General features: G+C 41.3%; 2 protein-coding genes across 2 annotated transcripts; both read left to right on the forward strand.

Moving 5' to 3' along the window:
• Positions 1-544: 544 nt before the first annotated feature.
• On the forward strand, positions 545-1,345 carry rln3b (relaxin 3b). The gene is made up of 2 exons (XM_074699336.1): positions 545-782; positions 889-1,345. The coding sequence occupies exons 1-2, from the start codon at positions 608-610 to the stop codon at positions 1,158-1,160; spliced, it is 447 nt and encodes a 148-aa protein (XP_074555437.1). The 5' UTR covers positions 545-607; the 3' UTR covers positions 1,161-1,345.
• A 663-nt stretch (positions 1,346-2,008) lies between these two features.
• Positions 2,009-18,749, forward strand: tnpo2b (transportin 2b). Its single transcript, XM_074684455.1, has 24 exons — positions 2,009-2,232; positions 2,946-3,045; positions 3,384-3,459; positions 3,610-3,759; positions 4,001-4,107; positions 4,291-4,424; positions 4,560-4,641; positions 5,339-5,461; positions 5,591-5,709; positions 5,830-5,890; positions 5,977-6,148; positions 6,312-6,464; positions 6,718-6,943; positions 7,530-7,701; positions 7,800-7,994; positions 8,101-8,259; positions 11,688-11,775; positions 11,885-11,983; positions 12,070-12,165; positions 12,266-12,341; positions 13,017-13,116; positions 13,235-13,309; positions 15,666-15,795; positions 15,886-18,749. The coding sequence occupies exons 2-23, from the start codon at positions 2,947-2,949 to the stop codon at positions 15,771-15,773; spliced, it is 2,670 nt and encodes an 889-aa protein (XP_074540556.1). The 5' UTR covers positions 2,009-2,232; position 2,946; the 3' UTR covers positions 15,774-15,795; positions 15,886-18,749.
• Positions 18,750-20,014: the final 1,265 nt, after the last annotated feature.

Here is a 20,014-nt window from a genome sequence, read left to right on the forward strand (position 1 = left end):
AGACGGAAAAATATGAAATGTCGTCTCATTCACTTCAAATTGGCCGTTTTTGCCTTTTTTGCCTCCTTAAAAACTCTTGAAAATATATTGAAAATGAAAAACTAATTAACTGATTTAAGCTTTGAGATGATTTAAGTTTAAAAACAAATTCATATTGTGAATGTGTTTGCATGTATCACTCTTGAAACAAGTTTTTAAAAACCTAGTGGGGTGAATGGATTGTTAATTAATTTTTCTCTGCAGAACAGACAAGGGGTCAAGATTGTGCTGGTGATCTACAGCACAACACATCTGATGCACGGGACAGAAAGGCCATCAAAAGGTTACAGGTGATTAGATAGCAAGGAAGTCTGGTGACATCACCTCTGGTATCATCTCCTACTTAATCACAAATTTTCTCATTCTGGGTTTGCATTGTTGCTCTCAAAGGTCTCTGGTTATCTCAGGGCATGATTAAGATGAAGAGTGTAAGAAAGCTGAGGCCTTTCTGAGGTGGTGTGTTCTATAAAAGGATGCAATGCACACTGTCCAGTTAAAACACAAAGCTAACAGGTACATTGAGTTATTTTTCTGTCTCTGACACATCCTCTGCGTTTTTACCCTCACCATGTGGAAGGCAGCTATCTTGACCCTGGGCTTGTTGGTAGCATTGATAGGCAGGGTGCAGTCCGATGATAGCAATCCATCTTTCTATGGGGTAAAACTGTGCGGAAGAGAATTCATACGAGCTGTCATCTTCACATGTGGTGGTTCTCGTTGGAGAAGAAGCGTGGGAGACTCAGGTAAGAATGTGTTACTGATTTTGTAGGTTCCATTTGGTTTCATGAGATGCACTTTTTCTTCAGTTAAAACTCTAAAACTAAGACATCAATCCTTGCTCTCTATCAGTTCTTCTTGGAGAAGAGGCCTTTGACCAATGGCACAGGAATTCCATCCCTCAACTTACCAGTGAACAGGATCCTGCAGAGTCCAAAACATGGAAAGATCATACTTCAAATGTGGCTGCTGGATTCTACCGCTCAGCACGTTCACCAATCTCAGAGGAAGTGTTGGAGGCTCTACGGAGTGCAGACAGGAAAGGACGGGATGTAGTTGTTGGACTTTCCAATGCATGCTGCAAGTGGGGTTGTAGCAAAAGTGAAATCAGCTCTTTGTGCTAGAACTTGATTCTCAAATGTATAATTTACAAAATGTTTTGTCAAGTCACTATAGATCTACTATTTTTCAATTTAATTCAATAATTCCTTTATGCTTACATTTATAAGCATCCTGGAATGATTGTTACAGAAAATTGTGTGTAATGCGACTGTCACTGATTGTTATGTGTATGGAATAAAACGTTGTGTAGTTGCTATGAGAGCTTCTGTGCTTCTTACATAAGATGTTATGCCATGTTTTTTTTTCTTTAAAACACTTCCACATTTCCAAAAGCCTTGTTTTAGCGAAAAGGTTTGAGAAGGATTTTGAAATCAGAGGATGTGGTGGTGACTAATTCACAGTTTCACAGTTGCTCTGTTACTCTGAAGGCCAACTTATATGACCTGATTAACTCTCACTGGAACCAGGTACAACAAACCTGCAATATTTTGCCTTTTTGAAGGCTGTGGAGTGATTGTATATTTCAGTACATTCATAGAAATTAGCTCGTCCAACTATCTAAGAGGACTCGTAAAAGTAATGTTGAAACAGACTGAACTAAGATGTATTTAGTGCTTAGTTTTACTTTGCGTATGTTTCCAAAATTGTCTCCACACTCTTGAGCAGTTTCATAGTTCAAACCATAGAGCAAATATGCTACGGAGCTGGCACCACCTGGTGGTCGAACATAGAAACACAGTGTTCTGTATATGAATTTATATTCTCTGAATTTTAACTATGCAGCTTTTCTAATAAAAAAAATTAATTTTCGCAGCCTATTACAGTAAAACACGTGGAAACAGTGTGTAGGCACCAAAACAGACCGTTAGCTCTGCGCCTGAGCTCATCATTTCGTTTTCTCGACAGTGCGTCCAGTACGGAAGCCGAACGTGACAAAAAACTATCACCCGGCTTGATTGCAAGGCATGCAATCTCTGTCACATACCAGCTAGCACAGCAACCTAACAGATCCATTGTGATCAAAAGTTTGTAATTAGCAACATATTGCAATCATATCGTATTTAATGTTAGTTGCAATAGCGTAACTAAACTATTGTCTATAGAAATATAGATCTACTACACCGGAGTGACCAGGTAAAACCTTTCGCGGTACTTTCAATATGATGCTAACTAGCCATGCTACCAGTTGTTGCTGCCGGGGAATGATATGTGAATGCCCTGTATTAATGCGATCAGTTTACACTGCATTTGCTGCTCGAATGCAAACACTACTAGGATAAAGTACTTTGGAGAACATTACGTTTTTTGAAACAGCTGTGTGTAGCAGCTTCTATGAAGATCATGTACGCGTTAAGTATCGTAAAGATGCTAAGCTAGCGTACCTGCTATCCGAATGAGCCAGACGTTTGCGCCTGTTCCGCCGGGCCCTGATGTGGAGATGAATGCTCATATTGCGATCAGTGTGACTGTTTGTTTATGTAGCTGAAACATACCCAAGGGGCTTTAAAACGGCTCCTACAGAATATCTTCAAAATTTATCGTTACTCAAAATGGAATTGACCATAAACATTGACTCGTCGATGGCGTGCTATGTTACGTTGCACGTTAATTAACGGCTTATCTGGCATTGTGTGTTGATCTAAAGTATAAGAATCACATTGTGTGGTCAACCGTTAATGCCAACATATGTCAGATTGTTGTGATTTTCAATTTCAAATATAACATTCATATAATTAGTCCCATCTTTGACTGCGTGATGGTAGTTTATATTACTTTGGCGGGATTTGATTTATTACACTTTTAGAGATGAGATCACAGGTTGGACCGTTGTGTTGTGTATCACGTAGGATGGAGTGGCAGCCGGATGAACAGGGTCTGCAGCAAGTGCTTCAGCTGCTCAAAGACTCCCAGTCTCCAGACACAGCAACCCAGAGAGCTGTGCAAGAAGTATCCTTACATTGTGTGTGTGTGTGTGTGTGTGTGTGTGTGTGTGTGTGTGTGTGTGTGTGTGTGTGTGTGTGTGTGTGTGTGTGTGTGTGTGAGTGAGTTTGTAAAGGCGACAGAAAAAGGTGTGAGATTTGCTCTCACACTCTGATGTGAGTTTGAGTTCCATAGTGTGTCAGTTAAACAAGCAGGATGCTCTGTCAGGCGCATGTTGCCAATGTGATGAGTTGTGATTGTAGATCAACCACTCCACTTAAATTGAAAACATGGACAGCTGGTATGCAAAAAATGACCTGTTGCTGCATTTTGTACATGGTTGAACACCTTAACAGTGTCTTCAGAAACTGGAGCAACTTAACCAGTTTCCAGACTTTAACAACTATCTCATTTTTGTCCTCACAAGCCTCAAATCAGAAGGTATGTATAATATACAAAGGTTATGAACTGTAAAACTAGATGACGTTTACTGAGTAAGTCAGTGTGTACTCTAATATAAACCTTACCTTTCCTGTTTTGTATTTGTTAAATGTATTCATGCTCTGTCTCTCTGCTGCCTCCTGTCTCAAGATGAGCCCACTCGCTCTCTGAGCGGTCTTATTCTGAAGAACAATGTTAAGGCTCACTACCAGAACTTCCCTCCCAACGTGGCTGACTTCATCAAACGAGAATGCCTAAACAACATTGGAGACCCGTCACCTCTTATCAGAGCTACAATCGGTGGGTGGTTGAGTGCCAAATAGAAGATGTAGAAAGAGAAAGCTAGTGTTGGCTGAATTTCCTAGTGTGAGTCAGAACACCATGTAGGTGGTTAAATTTCTGCAGGTAATGTTTCTGTGTGGGAGAGGGCTTTGTTTTCAAGATGTTTTGAGTGACCAAGGGCGATAACAGCTCATTAGTTTATACTTAACTTTAAACACCTGAGTAAGCGTTGTTGCCCTTTTTATTATGCGCCACACAGGGATCCTGATCACGACCATAGCCTCTAAAGGAGAGCTGCAAACGTGGCCTGAACTGCTGCCTCAGCTCTGTAATCTGCTCAACTCCGAGGACTACAACACCTGTGAGGTAAGATCCAGCTGCCTGTTCACACTGAAGCTTTGTTATGCTTATGAAGTAATCACAAGTCAGCCAACACAATTTCACACGTGTGTGTGTGTGTGTGTGTGTGTGTGTGTGTGTGTGTGTGTGTGTGTGTGTGTGTGTGTGTGTGTATGTAACTGGCTTTCCTTCTTCATTTTCTTGTTTCAGGGCTCTTTTGGAGCTTTGCAGAAGATCTGTGAGGATTCATCAGAGCTGTTAGACAGCGATGCTCTGAACAGACCCCTCAACATCATGATTCCCAAATTTCTACAGTTTTTCAAGCACTGCAGCCCCAAGATCAGGTCGGTTGTGAACCAAATCTAGCCGTTTCACTCTGTCTCCCCTTTCACTTGTCTCTCTCTCTCTCTCTCTGTTTTTCTATTTTTATTTACCTGTAAAAGTCATCACTACAGATTCCACCTGTTTTTGTCTCTCAGGTCCCATGCTATAGCCTGTGTGAACCAGTTCATCATTGGTCGTGCTCAGGCTTTGATGGACAACATCGACACATTCATTGAGGTTTGCGCTGCTTGGGATTATTCCCTCCCATTCTCATGCAAACTCAGACACAGTTTACTTGAAGACTCCACTTAATCTCTTCCCCAGAGTCAGACTTGAGCCTAGTGCATCTGTTGGGTTTTTGTTAAGATATGTGTCTGCTTTCAAACGAGGGCAAGGACTAAAGACCCAGAGTGTATGATATTGTGCATCTCTTAAGTGAGATGAAGTGCAGTATGTTGTATAGTATAGAATACAATACAATACAATACAATACAATACAATGTACTTTATTCATGCCCGAAACAACATTCAGAAGTCACAGCAGCTTTACAAGAAATGCATAGTGCAAAATTAAGTTGAATTGTGAATTATTTATTTATTCCTTACACTGCCAAATATCCAGTTCCAGCCATTTTAACAAAATTACTAGAGCTTGTGCAGTTTTTATAAGTATCTCTAGAATTTTTTGTGATGATGCCGTTTAGGTATTCATTTGAATTTCTTTGTCTCTACTAAAAGATTTTTACATCGTGCATAATAAATAATACAACACAATAACACAATGCTTTTTGTGTGAATAATACCAGATTACTGTGAAAGTTTTTAATTTTCCTCTGTAAACTTTATCTAGTTAAAAAGCTTTCCTCTCCCACTACATCTTAAGGACACTGTCTCATCTTGATTTCTGCTCCTCTGCTCTCTGTCCCTCATTTAGAGTCTGTTTGCTCTGGCTGGGGATGAGGACTGTGAAGTGAGGAAGAACGTGTGCAGGGCTTTGGTGATGCTGCTGGAGGTCCGCATTGACCGCCTCATCCCCCACATGCACAGCATCATCCAGGTGAGGATGGCTCTCTCTCTCTCTCACACACACACACACACATACACACAAACACACCTTTCTACACAAAAATAGTTTGCTTTGTCTTTCATCTCTAAAATCCTTGCTTTGCTTTGTCGCCCTCACTAGTACATGCTGCAGCGCACTCAGGACCCGGATGAGAACGTGGCACTGGAGGCCTGTGAGTTCTGGCTGACTCTGGCCGAACAGCCAATCTGCAAAGAGGCTCTGTCTGGTCACCTGGTCCAGTAAGTGCTCACACGCACATGGCTCATTCATTGGGGCTAAGCTGATGACGAGGAAGGGAAAATTGTGTTTCATAAATTTTATCTGAGAAGGCATGTGATTGTTTTTCTCTATTTTTTCAGACTAATCCCTATCCTGGTAAATGGGATGAAATACTCTGAGATTGACATTATTCTTCTAAAGGTGAGCCTCTCTGCCTCCTCCTCTTATCTTTACCTTCTTATCCGTGTATGTTTGGCATTGACCTTTTCCCTTTTGTTGTCTTTCAGGGTGACGTTGAAGAGGATGAGGCGGTCCCAGACAGCGAGCAGGACATCAAGCCTCGCTTCCATAAGTCCCGCACTGTCACTCTGCAGCATGAAGGAGGAGAGGGGGAGGAAGGGGAGGACATAGATGAGGATGAAGACGATGATGACGACACTCTATCTGACTGGAACCTAAGTAGGTTATAAAAATGCTGCTTTTAGTGACCCTGTCTGGTGGCCATGTAAAGGTTCATGCTCTTTTTGAACAAAGGCTCCTTATGTGAAGATTTCACAGCAGACCATTTTAAACTTGTCAAGTTATCTCTGACACACCCTCTGTCTTCCTCTTCCTCCTCCAGGAAAGTGTTCTGCAGCAGCTCTGGATGTTCTTGCTAATGTATTTCGTGAGGAATTGCTTCCTCATCTCCTGCCCCTGCTCAAAGGTCTGCTGTTCCACCCTGACTGGGTCATCAAAGAGTCTGGCATCCTGGTGCTGGGGGCTATTGCTGAGGGTGAGGCTTTTGAAATACAGTATTCTCAGATCAAGTAGGATTTTTTAAACCATTTTATTGTGGGCCCAACAGCAAATGCAAGTATTTTGAGTGCTCAAGATGTAAGCAAAGCCAACCAGCTGCTTGGGATAGCTTACTATTTATTTACAGACTTGTAAGTGGTAATGATTTTCCTGTTAGCATATGCAAGAATTGTTATTACCATATCTTTTCATTTTTCTTTCAATGTGACCAAAATCATGTCTTCTTCCAGGCTGTATGCAAGGCATGGTACCTTACTTGCCTGAGCTCATCCCTCACCTCATTCAGTGTTTGTGTGACAAGAAGGCTCTTGTTCGTTCCATTGCCTGCTGGACCCTTAGCCGCTACGCCCACTGGGTGGTCAGCCAGCCTCCTGACGCTCACCTCAAGCCCCTCATGACTGAACTGCTGAAACGTATCCTGGATGGCAATAAGAGGGTTCAGGAAGCAGCATGCAGGTATAGCTCTTAACTGGGGATGCACCGATTCAACTTTTCTGGTTCCAATACCTGGGCTTTAGGTATCGGTCGGTACTGATACCGATCGGATACCAGTGTGTAATAATAACCTGCATGCCCTACTGAGGGATAAGACTGGTAATGTTTTAAGTAAAAGGCGAAAGAAGTATATGGAGTTACTGAAGTTAATATTTGTTTAAACTATAAAATATTTAAATTTTTACCAGCAGTTTGGTTAAAACCATGCTCCAGAATGTGCAAAATTCAATTGTAATATTTTTTGCCCTGTAGACTGGTAATTCAGCAAAAAACATAAAAGTGCATCAAAGGTAACATTCCAAATCACGTATCCAAAAGCGCCAGTAAAAAAAAAAGGGAGAAATCTGGTTGCCTGGATCAGCCCGTTCCCTCTGATACTGATCCAGCTTTGAGGGGCACCAATCCACTGATACCTGATACCTGGATCGGTTTCAGTGCATCCCTACTCCTAACAGATGCTATAGATCTTGAACAGATCCTTTGTTTTCATTATTTACACCACCATCATTACCACTTATCCCTTGAATCCATCTTATTTTTCCTGCAGTGCATTCGCCACCCTGGAGGAGGAAGCATGCACTGAACTGGTGCCTTACCTGAGTTTCATCCTTGATACACTCGTTTTTGCGTTTGGAAAGTACCAGCATAAGAACCTGCTCATCCTCTACGATGCAATAGGAACATTGGCAGACTCTGTTGGACATCATCTCAACCAGCCAGTGAGCACAAAATGCTAACCTATACACACATTTTTAAACTACTTCTTCATTGGTTTAGGAACAAATAAGTCACTGGCCACGTTCACTTATTTTTACAGGAGTACATACAGAAGCTAATGCCTCCACTAATAGCAAAGTGGAATGAGTTGAAGGATGAAGACAAAGATCTCTTCCCTCTGCTGGAGTGTCTGTCGTCTGTTGCCACAGCATTGCAGAGTGGCTTTCTCCCGTACTGCGAGCCCGTCTACCAACGCTGTGTCACCTTGGTCCAGAAGACCCTTGCCCAGGCTATGGTGGGACAGTTACACTCATAATGAAGCTGCTTTGTTTAAATGATACTTAACTCCACCAATATGTTGTAAAAACTCTTATCTGTATCATCACTTCTCTGTGTCTCAGATGTACAGTCAGCAGCCGGACCAGTACGAGGCCCCTGACAAAGACTTCATGATTGTGGCTTTAGATCTTCTAAGTGGCCTGGCTGAAGGACTGGGTGGACATGTTGACACTCTGGTTGCTCGCAGCAACATCATGACACTGCTGTTCCAGTGCATGCAGGTGAGAGGAGCTGTTTATGAAACAGACTAAATGAATATTGATGCATCTGTAGGTGCACATTCAGTGTGGTGTGTCATGGAGGTGATCCGTCTCTGAGCCTGAGGTGTTTTTGAAGCCCAGGTCACTCTGATAGCAGCCTTCAGCTCCTGCTCTGAGCTTTTAACTTTGGGTGTTTCTCATCTTTCTTTGACAAATATCCTTCAGATTCTCTGTTGGGTAAAGCTCACATGAGCTGGTTGCCATTTATGCATAGTAGTATCATGGTCAGCAAACCATTTGGTGGAAGTTTTATTACCGTGGGCAGGTGCTAAGTCCAACGATTAGTATCTCCATAAAGCGTGAACAGAGCTGCCGTTGGAGTGTGTTTTTCCTTAGATATCCGATAGATGTTAGTGTGCTTCTTTGAGTATTTTGTGAAGAGGTGACATTTCAATCAGCCTACATGTTTTTGTAATTTTGCCTGCAAACAGCATCTGGCTGCAACTCACTCTGGCTGAATATTCACTCACCGTGGCCTTCAGTTTCAATATGCAACACTTAGAAGCTGCTTTTTGGGGAACTAGAGAGTTATTTTATATCCAGAATTTCTGCTCTGCAAGCAAAAATACTTGTTTGGAGCCGATATAGATATAGATACAGATACAAAACCTTTGTAGTGATGACTAATTTTCCTCGTACGGCTCTGCTGCTCTTGTAAACTGATATTGATTATCTTCTCCAGACATTGTAAGGCTGTAAAACAAAATGTTTAATATGTAACCACAGTCTGTGAATGCTGGATGGTGGCCAGAGGTATTGCTTGAAGCGCTAAATGATACAGTGCTTTGTGTACACAGGTTGAGTAGCTACACCAACAAGGTCATGTGTGACTCCTAGTGACCTGGACGAGGTAGTGGCCTCTAAAAAACCATGAGGACTCTGTGTGACTAAATGTTATGGACATTCTGGGTTCATAGAACAGTTGTTAAAAGTGTAATTTTTTTTCTATTTTACTTACCTGTAAGCCAGAGGCAGCACTTGTAACACTGGATGATTTTTACTAAGAGAGTCCTGAGAAATCCCAGTAGAAACCTTAGGGACCATGATGCAGAAAAACTATTAAGAAAACCACAACCAGTGAAAGATGGTGGCAGGTTGTCTCTTTAGGACATTGTGGAAGTGTTCAGTGACACTGACACCCATATTGCTGCCATACAAACAGCCTCCCCTGGCTCTTAAGACCGTTTATAATTTGGAGATACTTCTCAGGGAATTGAACCTCATTCTAGCTAGTGGAGGTCAACTGGCTGCCTTGGGCTGATAATGTCCACTATCCAATGGGTTTCTTGTATTTAGGACAATCTCTTTTAGTACCACTATTAAATACAAACAGCTAGTCTGACTTGAGCTAGGGACACTTTCAAAGAGACTAGACTTAAAGGTCCCATGTTATGCTCCTTTCCTGCAGTTTAATATGGATTACTGATGTCTTCATGAAATAGTAGTAACATGTTTTGGTCTAAAAAGCCAACAAATAAAGCACAGCAGCATTGTTTCCAGGCTCTCATAGCCCCTCTGTTCAGAACGCTCTGATTTAGTGGGCGTGACCTTCATATGTAAATGAGCCACTGCTGATACCGCCCTGCTCTTCAGCGTCACTGAGTGGCGCTATGTAACCATGACTACCGAGCTCCAAGTGCACAATGTTGAGAAAACATCGAAGCTCGTTTACTGTAACATTACAGGCTGAAACAACAGGCTAACCGCAGCTAAAGTTAGCATCCTGAAGCTAACACAGAGACAGGGGGGACACTGAGGAAAAGCTCTTACATCTGCTCCACAGCACACAGCATTTAAAATACTCACATTTCCAGGGTCCGAGGTTTGTTGGCGGATAGTTGGTAATGCGCCTGGATTCAGGACCAGTCTATTAGCTAGCCCTCTGTTGTACTGTCCAAAGTTGGAAAAGCAGTCGGGTGTGAACTGACTAGCATACACATGCACAGTTTTAGGGTGCGGTCTCACTGGCCATCCAAACCGTGCCGTGCTTAAGCACGATTGCCCCCTGCAGGGCCCTTCCCCAGCTGAAGAGTACGGCCAGCGGTCACATTTCCCCTATATGAACCAGACTTTAGGGGGTATCACACACACGCATGGCCCGCCTCCGTCATCGTGAAGCGTCTGTTTACATGAAGCGCGATCTCATCAGAGTCAGCACAATGAGACATGGAGAGCACTGCTACAACTTGCAAGACTTATGAACTTATAGTAAGTCGTTTTCGTCCGATACAGCCCTCTAACACCCCCGCTTTGTTTAAAATGATTGTAGAGAGATGCGCTCGTGGCGATCATACGTCATGGATCGCACGCGCTGTCCGCGTACTTGTGCTCGTGCATGAGGTAAACCGTGCCGAAGCCCACCTCTCCAAAGCGTGCCGAAGCACGGAAGCGAATCGTGCTTGAGCACGGCATGGTTGAGGTCACACTGGCCTTTCCAAACGTGCTTTAGGGCTGAAGCGTGCTTAGGCACGGCACAGTTGGCCAGTGTGACCGCGTCCTTACTGAGTGTAGCTGGCACATTTCCTTGATAAATGAACTCTAGCCACTTAGACTTGTCTTCTTCCGAGATGGGAAGCTTGTGCATGGAACTATGTGGCTGTTTACAGCCAAAAACAAAGCAGTGATGGCTCTTCAACTTTGGCATTCTCCTTCTCCTTCATTCTCCTGCCATCTTTTTTTTATCCCCATGTTAGTTTACCCCATAAAGTCACATTTGACCGATCTCATGTCTATGGAATCGTTGCCACAAACTTTAAGTTTTCTTATGGAATTGCTTAGTGTGTGTGGTGCACACTTTACAATTGTCATTTCAAAAATAAGTCAGAAATGTCCTTACATGTGTTAGCTTCTATGATTTTGAAATTGATCAAAAGTCATTTAGGTACACTGACTGTGCAGTATACATGCTCTCAGTGCCTGCATAAGGCGCAACAATTCTGACCTGTTGTCTCTGTCACTAGTTGGAGACTAGTGCCAGCTGTATTGCTCAAAGATGTTTGATGTTCACACAACCTTTGGTAGAAATGTAGTGTTTGGCTGCAAGGTGACCCCTCAGTCATCTCGAGCATTGTGTTGAGAATAAATGTCTTCAACCCCATAGCTTTGTGAGACTCTGAAAGATTAGAAAAATTAATGTGCATCAGTGATAATTTCCTTCCATCTCAAGCTGAATTTGATGATTCAGACATGCCTGCTGCTCTGGAAAGAGTAAATTTGCAGAATAAAGAGAGCAGTGAAGTTAAAAGATGTGAAAGAAACTATCATAGGGGCAGAAATCCAACCAGTGACACTACATCTTCATGAATTCAAATCCAAAGCCCAAACCATGAAGTCTTGGTTGTTGGTTTGTATGATTATGTGTCATTACATTTGTCTTTTTTTTTTCCTAGGACACGATGCCTGAAGTCAGACAGAGTTCCTTTGCTCTGTTGGGAGACTTGACCAAGGCCTGCTTCCCTCATGTCAAACCATGCATTTGTAATTATCTGACTCTCAAACTCACACAGTTCATACAGAATTATTAAGACACTGTTATGCCTTTCGTGTTCTGTGCCAAATGTGATCTAAAAATTTGTGTTTCCTGCAGCTGAATTCATGCCAATTCTGGGGACAAACCTGAACCCAGAGTTCATCTCGGTGTGCAACAATGCGACCTGGGCCATAGGAGAGATCTGCATGCAGATGGGTGAGTTGAGCTCATCTGTGCTCATGACTTTTTTGGAGTTTGAATTTGAATTACTGATGGGGTTTGTCACTTCATTTATCCACCAGGAGTGGAGATGCAGCCATATATAGCCATGGTTCTGAACCAGCTGGTTGAGATCATTAATCGACCCAACACCCCCAAGACCCTGCTGGAGAACACCGGTAGAAAACACACTAATTTCTCTTTTCTTTACAAAAAGTTATGGAAACAGTCTTTTATCTCCTGAGGTTTTCTAACAGTAGTCCTGGCTTTCTTCTTCAGCAATCACTATTGGCCGCCTGGGCTATGTGTGTCCTCAGGAAGTTGCTCCTATGCTGCCGCAGTTTATCCGACCTTGGTAAGCCATTATATAATCTTTGTTTAGTCATAGTGTATGCATTCAACGTATCACCCTCTGAATTCTGAACATACCCCCTCCTCTCTCTTTCCTGCCTCATTACAACCAATATTCTTATGGCAGAGTTAGGAGTCTTGTTTCCTTTATCTAACAGTACAGGGGTGTATCTTCTTGAACAACTCATCTCTGTAGATCATGTCAGGGTAAGGGTTTTGCATAGTTAGGCTTTTTTAGGCGTGTGGCTGATTTGACTGACAGGTTGGTGCTTTGTAGATGTCAGGCACCAAGTTTCTTTTTGACAGCTAACACTTTTTTTTAACCACCTTATGCTTTTCTGGGACCATACTCTGACTGAACACAGCAATATGTTAAGGAAGTGTGTGTGTGTGTGTGTGTGTGTGTGTGTGTGTGTGTGTGTGTGTGTGTGTGTGTGTGTGTGTGTGTGTGTGTGTGTGTGTGTGTGTGTGTGTGTGTGTGTGTGTGTGTGTGTGTGTGTGTTTTACAAACACTTTAAATGACTAGAATTAGTAAATCTTTACAGTGACATTGAGGTTATTGTGTTTTATCTGAGTCACAGAGTTTGGTAGTGACTTTTTTAAACCTTTAACTTGAATACATCAAATTTTGACAGCATTATGTTAAACAGCTGCTAACTAGTTAATAAACGTGCTGCAGGTGCACATCTCTGAGAAACATCAGAGACAACGAGGAGAAAGACTCTGCCTTCCGTGGGATTTGCATGATGATTGGTGTAAATCCAGGAGGTGTTGTGCAGGTGAGTGACTGTTCTCTCTAGGCTTTAAGTTTTTACTTTCATAAGCTTTAAATACATATTCTATTCAGGGGGAATGTGGGTGATACTCACTTGCCCCATTTTTCTTTTCTTTTGCCAGGACTTCATCTTCTTCTGTGATGCTGTGGCCTCTTGGGTGAACCCCAAAGATGATTTGAGAGACATGTTTTACAAGGTGAGTGGCTGACCGAGTGACACTGGTTTATCAGGGATGAAAACAAAACCAGGTTGATCAGCAGGATTTTGTGTTTCCATGGCTTATCTCATCAAAAGGCTGAGCTTTCAACAGAAGATCATCCACTCTTCGTTGTTTTCTCCCCCTGCTGTGTGAGTCAGTGGGAGGTGTAGAGACCTTGGGCCAAGCAGAGAGGGCTTGAAACAATTTTTATGAAGCTCCAAAACAACGATCTAAAAATGCTCTGTCCAGTAGAAAGGAAGCTATACAAGATTCTTCTGCCTGCAAGTTTGAACAATGTGAAAATATAAATTTCAGTGTATCATAGTATGAGGCTGTGTGAAACAATAATAACGCAGACACTGGCTGCAGATATTTTAATTTAAAAAAATCCTTTTGACATATTTTCCCGCCACATGTATTCTCAATGTTTCAATCATAGACTGTATAATAAATAGATGTAGTCTCCCATCTATCACCTGTCTGTTTCTGAAACAGTTTTGAAGCAAATTGTTGACAGCGGCCATATCAGACATGGGGTGGGCTTTCAGCCTCCACAGTAACAGCTTTACAGCATCCACCTGACAGTTAGCTAACTCTGATTGGGCAGACTTGCAATCTTAATATCTTTTTAGCTGCTAGGAAAAATTCAGCCAGAGAAATCAGCTATTCAAGAGACAGTACACATGTTTATTTCCACTGTTAAAATGGCTTTCATCCTCACGTGGACACACACTGCAGAATTTAATACTTTGGCATTGCCCCACATTTTTAGATAGGAAATTCTGACTTGCAGTAGTTATTTTGAAGCTAAGAATAAAGAAAACCTATTCCACCTGAATGGAGACCAATATGATCATGATGCCATATCACAACTTTTTAAGGCAGAATCAGGAACACACATTCTTTTTTATAGTTTGGTTTATAACAAGTCAGTGACCAAAATTAAGAATATCTGATTATTAAAGGGAAAACACTTTTTATTGCACAGAATTCATCAGCTCACGCCAAGTACAATGGCCAAAAACCAAAAATGTTATAATGGATAAGACTCCAAGTAGAATCTGTCTCAGACTTTGTTGCTTTACTAAAATGTTGAAAGTGTTTTGATTTGTTAAACAACACTCACTGTCACAGTGAAATTAACTGTCGCTATTGATCAACCAGATTATCAAGCTAGCATATCTGACTGCTCACCTTCCTTTGTTTCTCTTAGTTTGTGGCTATTTATATAGAAATAATGTGTAGTACTTATTTCCCAAATTACACTTTCTAGGTTGCTTTAAAAGACATCCTTCATATGCTAATTTGGTGATATGCATTTCCCTATACAACGTACACAAGATAAGGGATGTGGGAATCCCAGTGTTGATGTTCACTTTCTGGAACAGTTATGAGACCTACTTTTCTGTCATTCTATTCAAACTTATAAGAAAAATGTAAAGGAGGCTAATTGGTATTCGAGACTCAACATTTTGCAGCTATCAGTAACCCTGTGGTTAGTGAATTTTAAGTAAAGCTAATTTACCCTAAAACAAAAACCATCTGATTCAGCACTTTGTGTGATCATAAATTCATCCAGTTTTACAAAGTTGAACTATTTATCATGTTTTCACTGAATGAGTGCTTAAAACTGTGACTTTAAAGGTCCCATATTCTGCTCCTTTTCTGCAGTTTAATATGGATTACTGATGTCTTCATGAAATGGTAGTAACATGTTTGGGTCCAAAAAGCCAATAAATCAAGCACAGCAGCATTGTTTCCAGGCTCTCATAGCCCCTCTGTTCAGAACGCTCTGATTTAGTGGGCGTGACCTTCATATGTAAATGAGCCACCGCTGATACCACCCCGCTCTTCAGCGTCACTGAGAGCAGCGACAGGCTCCGAGTGCACAATGTTTAGAAAACAGCGAAGCTCGTTTACCGTGACATTACAGGCTAAAACAACAGGCTGACCTGCTAAAGTTAGCATCCTGAAGCTAACACAGAGACAGGGGGGACACTAAGAACGGGAGGGGGTTTGGGGGTATCTGCTCCAGTGGACTAATCAGGTCAGACTTGCTCCTGATTGGTCAAAAAAGGGAATCGCTGACGTCGGCAAATCCCCAAAATCCAAACAGCTCGTTTTAGGTCAGGATTTTACATCCACAAGCACTACTAAGTACAGGTTTTGTCATTGAATATCACATTTTGTGGGCTGGGAGGAAAGCCAAAGACCCACAAATTTCACTTTTCAAAGAATTAATAAAGTGGTTTTTGCATAATATGGGACCTTTAATTGAGCACTTAAACAGAGGGTAGCCTAACTTCAAGATACCTGAATTAAAGTTTCCCCCAACCTCTGCCCCTTGTCCCAGATCCTACATGGTTTTAAGGAGCAGGTGGGAGAGGAGAACTGGCAGCAGTTCTCAGAGCAGTTCCCTCCACTGCTTAAGGAGAGACTGGCAGCCTGCTATGGCGTTTAGAACCTCTTCACCCACCCTGAAGGTAATGCTACTAAAAAACTTCTTTTGAATCAAACTAGAGAGACAAAATGCTTAAAAGTTAACTTGAGTATACCACTCTCTTTCCTTGTAGGTGAGCCAGCAGCAGGAGGAGGGTGAATGGGAAACTCATCCATCTGTGTATTGCACTGCCCAGATCTGGGGGGAGGGAGAGGGACGCTATTGGCCGCTCCCCCTGACGGACGGCCCCCACACCCTATGTGTTTGTCCATAGAGGGAGGGTTGGCGGGTGGGAGGGAGGGACAGAGGGACACCTCTAGATTAACTAGGCAGGGACCCGACACAGAAAAAACTAACAAGTAGGGACAGAGAGAAGGACACGTAGGAGCGACCGAGGGATAGACGTTTTGAGAGGCAGGGAAAGAAAGAGACCAGCACTGAGAAAGTTCAGGGAAAGAGAGGGAGGGCAATCAGTTCTAGGCAGGGAAAAAGAGTTACAGAAAGGTCTGTACACTTGGCTTGAAAGACAGGGACGGAAGAGATTTTTATGGGAATCTTAATCTTAGGAGTAACTGATAGCTTGACAGAGACAAACTCACACACAGACTCAAACATACACTTGCACATGCTGTACATGCAGTACATGAAACCGACTGTGGGTGGCACTATTATTTTGACTTTTTGAGACCTACTACATATAGTTAGGGACAGACAGGCAGGTGTCTAAACTCTGTTAATTTTCTGGGTGATATCTTTCTTTTCTGGGGAATAGGATTCAATCTGAATTACTTCATCTGTAGTCGCTGAATTCCTCTTTAACTGTATGATAGTCCTGCTCTCCGCATCTGTTTCCTACCTTCATTTTTGACCAGAGTGCTGCTTCACAGAGCTTTTCATCCAGCAGACATATTCTCGTAACATTTTCTAAATGATCATAAGTGAGAGAAAAAAATTAGTTAAGAGCAAGTGTCTTTCCTCGTGGCTTCACAGAAACCATTCCTGTAGGAAGAGAGGATTAGGGCTAATACAATTGTTTTCTCTCCAGAGAACATGTAGAAAGATAATCACATCTTCATGTATGTCTTTGAAGTTATATGTGTGTGCCTGTGTCTGAGTGTGTGTGCTTGCGCGCATGTGCAGTTTGTGAATCCTTATTTTGGCATTCTGTGTTAAAAGTGTGTGAAATATGTATTGTTTCAGATATGGTACCAAGCTAAAACTTGACTCCCACCGCAATTTCCTTGGCACCTGTTAACTGTGACCAAGTGTTTGTAATTATGTTCGTATGTGATAGAGTGTGTGTGTGTGTGTGTGTGCAAGAATGTTTGTCTTCATTCATACTGATATCCATTTGATGCCATATTGATATCTTAAGTAAAACAGTGATTGGCAACGTCATTGTGATCTTTATAATGTTTTAAAATGGTCCATATTCTTTTTTTTTGCTGCTACTGTTAATTTCTGTTTCTATAGTGGACTTCAATTCGCACAAATAACGCAAAAAACCCATTTGAATTAATGCTATTTTCAGTGACTGTTGAGTTATTTTTGCACTTTTAATTTTATTTTACCTTTTCTTTTTTGTATGGACTTTTTTTTTTAACCTCACCCATATGATATGTCTTGACCCTAATGTCAGTGTTTGTCATACTGTGTTGCACTGTGAAATTAAGTGTCTTTGACTGGCAAAAATATCCCAATACTAAATGGCAAATAAAAACAACTTTGTGGAACTGGGACTAATCCGCACTTTTACAATGACTAACTTTGCCATATTGCTGAGGTGTGCAAGTTTGTGTGTGTGTGCGTGCCTGAGATCCTGCATGTGAGTGAAACCCTGCATGAGGGAGTGCGCATGAGTTCTGTACCTCTTTTTGTTTTGGCCTATAGCATGTTTTGAATAGTTGAGTGGTGTTCATTTGATGCGTTCACAGTAGGAGGGCAAAGTTTAGTTTGAAGATTCTGTAGCCTACCGACTCTCTGTGCATGCTCTGTGTCTGTTGTTTTCACTATGTGTGTGTGTGTGAGTGTAAATGTGTGAGTGTGAATGTGTGATTGCAGTGGCGTCCGATGTATTCAAGTATTGCATAGTAATAAGATTGCCCTTTACACACCAACACCACCTCAATTAATGATTTGGGCAAAGTTTAGTTATAAAATCTGACAGCTAGGACACTGCCAAAGAGCCACTGAAATTTAAAAAAGGACAGTTAGTGTAAATGGGCTGCTATTTCAATATTAGTAGGTTAACATGACAACTTACAAATACAGGTAGAGAAGGGCTTTAAAGAAAACCGGATGAGATTTGCCAGGAAAATGAAACACAGGGACCTACGCTTTTCATTAATACTCTGCCAGTGTTTTCCGGTATGCAGATATTTGGATGATAATAGACAATGCACTTGATTTGACCTAGACTGTGACTACTGAGATAATCAAATTGATCTTTACACACCTCAAACAAAAGACAATCTGAACTCCAGTCAAGTTTTCCTCCAAACTCTTAGTTCAAAGCTTGTTTGAGAACCTAGTTGCTCGCCTTTTCTTTTTTACAGTCCGTTCAACGGTTGTCTTAGTTTCACAAACAGTTCTTGTGTCTAAAGGATCGGTGTATATTTTTTTGAGTGATACAGCAGTGTTTATGATTATGAATACAGTTACCAGTAAGAGTTGCTTTAAAATAGGTTAAAAACCTGATGGGAACAAAGTAGAAATAACAAGTGGTAAAGAAGAAATGATTTTGTTTTTGTCTAAATTCTGTCAATTTAATAAAGAGCATGACATTGTTTCATGATGTTGGCAGGCAGGCTTTGGTACCTTTTTTCTGTGGCTCACTTTTGCTAGTCATATTAAGTTTTATACTGGTGAGAAAGGAAATAAAATGCTTTGTGTCCATTGTAAGTTCATTTGTCAAAAATTTCTTGACAGCTCAGCTCGAGTGTGGATGAAATAAATTATGTCTTGCATGTTAACTGAAAGCAATAGGACAGGTGTGGGTGTAACGTGAATGCTGGGACAGGTAACATCTTATGTTATCTTCTTTTATTATTTAAATTAAGAGTTCAGAATCTTCACACATGCCATTCACATGTACTTGACTGACATATAAGCATCAGGTGTGTTTCTTGTAAGAGATTTCATTCTGGTTACTTGTCTACAACCTTCTCCTGGCACTAAATCCAACTGACTCATAGTGTTTTGTGTTTGTTTTAGAAAGTAGAGACCAAAGAGTTTATCTTTTGTCTTCTTCCAGATTAGAATGACAGCTATGAACAGATTTCAAGGAGCTCATCTTACCAACAAAGTAACACAAGTACAAAGTTCAGTGCTGAGAACATTTTTGGTTCTTTTCAGTATGCTTCTCATAACAATGAGAAAAATCATCACAGAAGTTAGATCAGGGGTAACCTAACTTTTTAAAATGACGATCACCTGCTGTGGGAACACATTCACGGGCCATCCAATAATGCAACAAATGAATGAACCTCCCCAGATACTTATTTTGATGATTGGTAGAAAATTAGACCACCCTTGTGCACATACTGTTCCTTAAATTAATCTGCTGCCATAGATACCGTGGTTGGCATGGCTTTATACAGAATCCTACACTTATGTTTGTTTATATTTTGAAAATAATGAATAAAATATGCACATAAATACTTTTAGCTTTGGAAAGCTTTTCGTAAAGTTAAGACCTCATTAAACACTTATTAAGCAGTTATATAGTCTTATAAACAAATAATAATGTTAATAAGCATCTTTTAAGTACTTACAAAGGTCTTATTTATGCTTATTACAGGACCTCAATATAGAGCGTTACCCTACTTCAGCCCACATGAATGGCTCTGCTAACATTGTCCAGTTTGATTACAATGATGACATGTATGATCAGATGCATAGAGATTATTATCTTGTGAATAATATAGCACCACACCTGAGGTATACTCTAAACTTGCTGGCTCTGCCCATTTTCCTCTGGAAAGCTGAATGTTGCTCATTTTTTTGCAGCCTAGCAAGTGTTTTTTGTTTTCCAAACAGAGTTCAGCTCATTACAGACCTACCATGGTCATAACGTGTTGCGTTGGCTGGGGAATATTTTATCTTTAATGAGTTTGAGGGCTTTTTGTCTGAAAATCATGTGGTCTGTAATCATTGTTGAAATATTGCTAAAGTTACCGACCTGTGACTACTTTCTCTTTCCTGTCACAGGGCGTTCCACACGTTTGTCAAGCTTTCGCTCTCTTGTATCATGTTTCCACCGT

Source organism: Halichoeres trimaculatus, unplaced genomic scaffold, assembly GCF_033239565.1.
Source record: "Halichoeres trimaculatus isolate MK-OKI-2021-1 unplaced genomic scaffold, fHalTri1.1 fHalTri1_scaffold_2, whole genome shotgun sequence".
In the NCBI taxonomy this organism is placed as follows: Eukaryota; Metazoa; Chordata; class Actinopteri; order Labriformes; family Labridae; genus Halichoeres; species Halichoeres trimaculatus.

Bases quoted from the DNA above. Each gene is read 5' to 3' on its own strand.
- rln3b (XM_074699336.1), top strand. From the start codon at position 608: ATGTGGAAGGCAGCTATCTTGACCCTGGGCTTGTTGGTAGCATTGATA. The intron at 783-888 runs GTAAGAATGTGT...GCTCTCTATCAG, and splicing joins AAGAAGCGTGGGAGACTCAG to TTCTTCTTGGAGAAGAGGCC.
- tnpo2b (XM_074684455.1), top strand. From the start codon at position 2,947: ATGGAGTGGCAGCCGGATGAACAGGGTCTGCAGCAAGTGCTTCAGCTG. The intron at 5,891-5,976 runs GTGAGCCTCTCT...GTTGTCTTTCAG, and splicing joins TTGACATTATTCTTCTAAAG to GGTGACGTTGAAGAGGATGA. The intron at 8,260-11,687 runs GTGAGAGGAGCT...TTTTTTTCCTAG, and splicing joins TGCTGTTCCAGTGCATGCAG to GACACGATGCCTGAAGTCAG.